The 6,390-nt window shown below is 33.8% G+C and overlaps 1 protein-coding gene across 2 annotated transcripts in view; it reads right to left on the minus strand.

Annotated features, from left to right (window-relative positions):
• LOC145318574 (polycystin-2-like protein 1) overlaps positions 1-3,542 on the minus strand; it is a 46,977-nt gene extending 43,435 nt beyond the window's left edge. For both annotated transcript variants that reach the window (XM_080159957.1, XM_080159949.1), the window contains exons 1-4: positions 3,459-3,542; positions 2,939-3,029; positions 2,225-2,334; positions 1,486-1,552 (exon numbers count right to left, since the gene is read on the minus strand). In XM_080159957.1, coding sequence (XP_080016083.1) covers positions 1,486-1,552; positions 2,225-2,334; positions 2,939-3,029; positions 3,459-3,539 — 349 coding nt within the window. In that variant the 5' untranslated portion in view covers positions 3,540-3,542. The remainder of the gene's footprint in view (positions 1-1,485; positions 1,553-2,224; positions 2,335-2,938; positions 3,030-3,458) is intronic.
• Between the last annotated feature and the right edge of the window lie 2,848 nt (positions 3,543-6,390).

Genomic DNA, 6,390 nt, shown 5'->3' on the forward strand with positions numbered 1-6,390 from the left:
TGAAATCCTTCCAGCAAAAGTAATTACGTTTAGTGTACATTAGTATAACACACGCAGGCGCCAGGCAGACTAACACACACACACACACTCATTTCTGCATTAAACTGCTCAAAACACAATTGCACTGAACTGCTCACACATACAAACACCTCATGATTATTTCGAAATCTGAGCAAAAATTTTATCTATAATACAAAGTAGAACGATGTCTGTCTGTTTGTCTGTTTGTTTGTAGCGAAGGATCTCGCTAACCGCTGAACTGATCGGGTTCTCCTTTGAAGGGTAGCTTCTCATAGGTCCCGGGAAGGTTTATAACTATTTTCTTGGGGGGTGGGACACCCCGAACCCAAACAAAAAATTAAAAATACTCCCCCCCCCACAAAAAAAATTTCTTTTTAAAACTAAAATTTAAAAAGTGATATCGACTACCCCCCCCCCCCCATAAAAAAAAATTCACCGGTGCTTGCTTACATGTGAAGACCGGAGCACCGAAACCCCCCCCCCCCCGCTTAGTTTTGACAAAAATCAAAAATAAGGGAGGGGTAGTTTTTTAACCCCCCGCTTAGTTTTGACAAAAATCAAAAATAAGGGGGGGGTAGTTTTTAACCCCTCCTTAATTTTGAAGAAAATCAAAAATAAGGGGGGGGTAGTTTTTTTCACTGTACAACACGCCAGAAAGTTGAGTGAGGTAAATCAAGTAAACCCAGTATACCAGAGGGGAAACCTTATTACAGAGATATTCATGTTTTGGGGCATAATTTCCTTATTTATTGACTGATTTTAGTAATTGATGTATCCCTGAACAGAAAATAAGGAGGAGGGGGGCCAGTAAAAGGTTTTAATTTTGCGCAAAATTATGCCCCAAAACATGAATATCCCTGTAATAAGGTTTCCCCTCTGGTATACTGGATTTTCTTGATTTACCTTACTCAACTTTCTGGCGTGTTGTACAGTGAAAAAACTACCCCCCCCTTATTTTTGTTTTTCTTCAAAATTAAGGGGGGGGTTAAGTCTTTGCCTTGCTGAGCACTTTTCCTCCTTGCCGTTTTCCAGACATTAAAAAACTACCCCCCCCCCCCTTATTTTTGATTTTTGTCAAAATTAAGCGGGGGGGGGGGGGTTTCGGTGCTCCAGTCTACCACATGTAAGCAAGTACCAATTCACCCCCCCCCCAAAGAAAATTTTAAAAAAATCTAAATTACGAAAAATTGGTCTGAAAAAACCTCTTGGGGCAAAGCCCCTAGAGGCTAGGGGCGAAGCCGCTAGTTTATAAAATAGACATACGGATTTTTTGTTCGTTAAAGATTATAAAATGTAGCAACTATTAGCTTTAGTGCCTAATTGTCATATGAATCATCATAAAAAAGTTTTACAGCAATTTGTAAATTTTAACAAGCCTAAATTAAACAACATTCCTTTTTGTTACGAACAGACGGATGGACGGAATGACCCTAATTGTAAAAGAGCTTTTTAAATTTAACAAACCTGTAATAAGTCTGTTAAGAACATTTTTGGGTATTGGTCCGCTTGGCCCCTTAGCTGGTGGTGGAGGCTATAATAGAAAAATCACTTTTTATGAAACTGATATTTACTTTAATACAAAAGTAATGTTATATAAATCCCATATTTACAAAGTATCTACTCTTATTTAAACAAATAATTGTGCTCAGAGGGGAGTGTAAGGGCGTGTAAACTTTCCCCTAAAAATTGAAAATGGGCTAGCCTATCTTCAATTTTTTCACCTTCTCAAAAAATACACACCATAGGTAAAACCCTGTGCATGTTACTGTTAAAAAACACGAGAAGTATGTCCGTCTTTGTGTCTTACATCTGTGGGGGCACTGAAGTAAAAAAAACACACAACATTTAACCCTTTTTAATTTCAAAATTGGATGGGGGTGGGGGGTTCATGTGATCCACTATACACTTTGATGGAAACTGCCAATTACCTCCTTCATTTTTACTTTCTTTCTATCTTATAAAAACTTTTATCCAATCTTGACATATTCATTATGAAATGCACTTTTTTTAATGAGTGAAATATAAACTCATTTTTAAATTCATGATTTTTATTCATAAAGTTTTCAAATTAAGCTAAGAGTGTCATTCATTTATGTACTTTTCAACAATCGTCAATCTAAATCCCATTAAACCACTTTATCTATGTGTTCAAGTTTAGACTATAAAAATTTTTATATAGTAAAAAACGAAAATCATAGTTTACCGTTGGTTCTTCTTGGAATGATACTTGTTTGTCTTCAACCTCAGGAGTATCTTCACCTTGCTCTTCTGTCTCTTCCTTCTCACCCTCCTCTCCCTCTGGGACTTCTTCTCCTGGGGATAATTTAATTTTAAGAATTTATAAATTTTAAAGCAAAAATTAAAAAAATAACACATACACACTTCATGGGTTTTTATTACAAACCAGAAACACTGTATAGTGTTTGTCTTTGTTTTTCTGTAATGTTACGGTGTATTTTTTGTAGCAAAGCTACCCTATAATTCAATTTGTCTTACAGTCTGACAATCAGTCCGTAAAGCTATGGGGGAAATGTGATTTTCTCAGCTGGTTTTTAAGATAGACAACTGAGTTTTTAACGAAGATTCCCTATACCAATGAGCATCCAGTATGTAATTTACTTTGACCATCGGAATGTCAATCATGCTAGAAAATACAAGTATTGAAATTAAATATAATTTTCCATGATATCTTTCTGTTCTAGATTTTAAGAAATCATCAAATTGTCCATTTACGCTTCCATGCTTTTTGTTCTTTGGTACTTACGGATTTTGTCATCCATTTTTATTCATAGAAGTGCTGTTTACTTAACTTACCCTACCCTTCCCTTCTATCATCCTGTTTTATTAAAAGGTGAATAACATTCCTGTACTATATATAGTCTTGGCACATTGTTTAAAAATTAGATTTGGAACTTACCTTGTTCTTGATCTTCTCCCTCTTGATCAGGATTATCTCCTTCGTCATTATTTTCTTCATCATTCTCCCCGGTAGCTTCTTCTTCACTTTCCTATTTGTTAGTTTAAGTAGAACAAGCGCGATCCTTCAAAATGACTTGTTGGGCACATATAAACCCCTTTTGCAAACTATCTAACGTTGTTTGATTGTTACTTTAGATCAAGTTAGATTATGGTTTATTAGGTACTAAGTAGCTTCGCAGTGATAGGGCACTGCAGTTAATGGCCCAGAAGGGTAGGGCCTATCTTTAAGGGTCTTGACACAGGAAAAACTGTCCCCATCTTATTTTAAATTTATCTTAAAAATGAGGTGAGGGGGTTAGTGTTCGATAAGCACTTTGTAGAAAAGCAAATCTAACTTTTGAGACTAGATATTATTTTAAAACACGCCATCTTGTTTGCTATTCGACTGCTTTTGCTTTTCATAATAAATTTTTTGACAGGAGGGAGAGGGGGGCCTTAGGGTGAGGAGATTTACTGACCTCCTCGCCTTCTTCCTGTCCTTCCTGCTCCTCCTCTTCTTGCTCCTCCTTTGGTTCCATAATGGCTTCCTCGTCAGACATTGTTGTTCTGAAATATTACAGTGACTTAATTTAGAACACCTGCCATACGCGGTGAGGGTGAGGTAATAAAGAGTAGAGACAGGGTGGAGCTTGCTGGCCCTGGTGGCTAGAATACAAAAGTGTCTCGTCCTACTTCATGACTACTTTAGTGCTTAGGTCCAAACACTAAAAAACTATTGCTAGACACAGAGGTTTAATAATAAATGAACACTCGTGACTTTGCCACAAGCATCTAGGGGCTCTAAGATAAAATGGTCTTAACCATATAGGGAGCTATTTATAGCTTCCATGATTGGTGGTTAGCAAGATCCCAATGGACAAAAAAATCTACTTAATATATTAGTCCACATAAGTGTTTATACATTATACAGTGTTTTTTAATAGAAAAAAGTATTGCTTATTTGACCCACTTACCATTGACAGAAATTAATATTTATGAATATTTCGCAGTTTTCCACAAAGTATACCTCAAAAATCTGTTTTTCCATGGCGTATGATTTTGGAAAAAAATAATTGGACCATCACCAAATTCCATGGTCATTATTCTTACTAAACATCTAGTTAGCTAGCTCCCAAACGGCTGTCAGCACAGAAAAGTAACAATCAAATGCTTTGATAATATCAAGGTGTCATAAACACAACATAAGATACATGTCATAAAATTATTTTGATGTATTTTCCAGGGAGAGGACATTGGACTGTTTATTACACTAGTCCCCAATGTTTTATAATAACGTTTTTTTTATGCTCAACAACTTTGGTAAATTTTGATTGGTTGATTCATTAAGTTGAGTGTCTAAACGTTTCAACCACTAGTTTTAATTTTAGAAGGGGTAATTTTGTTGAAGATGTACATAAATTTATCGCCCAATGTCTTATCTCTTTAAATCTCTGCATATTTTCTTTTCTATTTATGAAATGTTTATTTTAAATCTAAAACTTGAATATTTCCTTTGATGTTAAATTTGTTAGTCAGCATAATATAAAATACTAAATAAAGTACCCTTATATAATATATGGATTACAAAATAATATCATATTTTTAAAATGAATATTAAAAAAAAAACATTCTATTTTCTTTAAAAATAGTTTTTTATGTATTTTCAGAAATGAATTCGTTGTAAAACCAAAAAAAACTCAAACTGTAAAAAAAAACAAGAAAGACAACATCCATAAAAGCGAAGCTCTTAAACTGTAGGACAAAAGGGCATTAACACTTGTAGAGTGTCAGAACTGAATAATCAGAACGTAAATGTATACGAGTCGAAGCAAAATTGTAAGTAAATATTTTAGGATTTGATTATAGAGTTGCTTCGCTTATTAAATTGTACTTTGTTGTCCCAGGAATCAGTATACCAAAAATCAGATCAATCGGATAATTAGATCATATAAAATTTGTTATTAAAAAAGTGAAAAAATCAACATGTTGAAAATAGACGTACGGACATTCTGGTAACGATTATAGAGTTGCTACGCTTTTTAAATTGTACCTTACTACTACAGGGATCACCATGAAAAATTTGAAATCGATAGGACAATTCTAACGTGCCTAAATTAACGAAAAAAGCTATCCGTCACGGACGGACGGACCGACCCTAATTATAGAAAAGCTTCGCTTTTAAAAACAGTTAAGAATATTCAGGGAAGTTTGTTAGGTTTTTGTCTTTTTTATGCAAGGGGTTGTTAAAGTGTTGGGGGAGGGTTAATTATCTCCATAAAATAATTATACATTACTAGTAGCTTTGCCCCAATCTTTCAGGGGCTCTGTATTCAAAGGGATAAGAAGGGGACAGAAAAATAACCTAAAACCATCCCAAAGCTATGATAAAGCCTATCACTATCCTGGGACCTTAGCAAAATATCCCTTTAAAAGGATAACTCAATCATCTCAGTAGTCAATAAATTCAGAGCTTTAGACAAAAAACTTTATATATTAGGATTTATCAAATATAAACGGTGTTTTCACTCAAACCTATTTCTTAGCCTCTGAACCTCCCCCCCCCCCCCCTCCATTATATTTATTTTTTGAAGAAAAAAATACTTGTTTGTTTGTGCAATATAAGAGAAAGTGTATTATAATAATTGGAACTATATCCCAACAAAATGAATGCAATGTGACAGGTTAGAGGCTCAGCCGTCATTAGTTATGGATAGTGATTTTAATAATTGAAAGTTATATAAGATAATATCATTACCTATAATTTGTAAAATCATTAATCAAAAGTTTGCCGCAGAGTAAACTTAAATTTCTAGTTTATTTATTATAATGAAAGAGTGGAAATATTATTTGAAAAATAATCAGTCAGATGTATTTTAATTTTAATTAACTTTGACCAAAATAATAGAAACTGAAGGATCTTGCTAACTGCTAAACCGATAAGTTTTTCCTTTACACTTTATCTTCTCTTAAGTCCTGGGGAGGTTCTAAAAATTTTAGTAAGAATGTTACGCCACCCATTGGCGTATATTAAACCGCTATTTGTTTGATATAATTTTTTTTTATTTTTAGTAAATTTAAATAAAAAACTAGAAAATATTGGGAGTATGCTTTTTGACACTTTGAAGTATATCCTATGCGTACTGCAAAAAAAGTTTTAAAAAGTTTGTACTGCGGTTATCCATGTTTTGATTACTACCAAAGTAATTTAGGTGTACAATGATTAGGGATCAGAAAATATAAACTTACTGTAGATTTCAAACCACCAATTAAATGGAAAAATATGCTTATCTACAGCATGTCTTCGAATTTGATTATTTTACGATGGATAAAAATCAGTTCTGAGCCTTGATGAGTAAAGAAATGTTGTATTTTTAGTAGAAAAACAAAAGAATAGTTATTTCTCGCATAGTA

The sequence above is a fragment of the Acartia tonsa genome, chromosome 1, assembly GCF_053477335.1.
Source record: "Acartia tonsa isolate MP-2025a chromosome 1, ASM5347733v1, whole genome shotgun sequence".
Lineage (NCBI taxonomy): Eukaryota > Metazoa > Arthropoda > Copepoda > Calanoida > Acartiidae > Acartia > Acartia tonsa.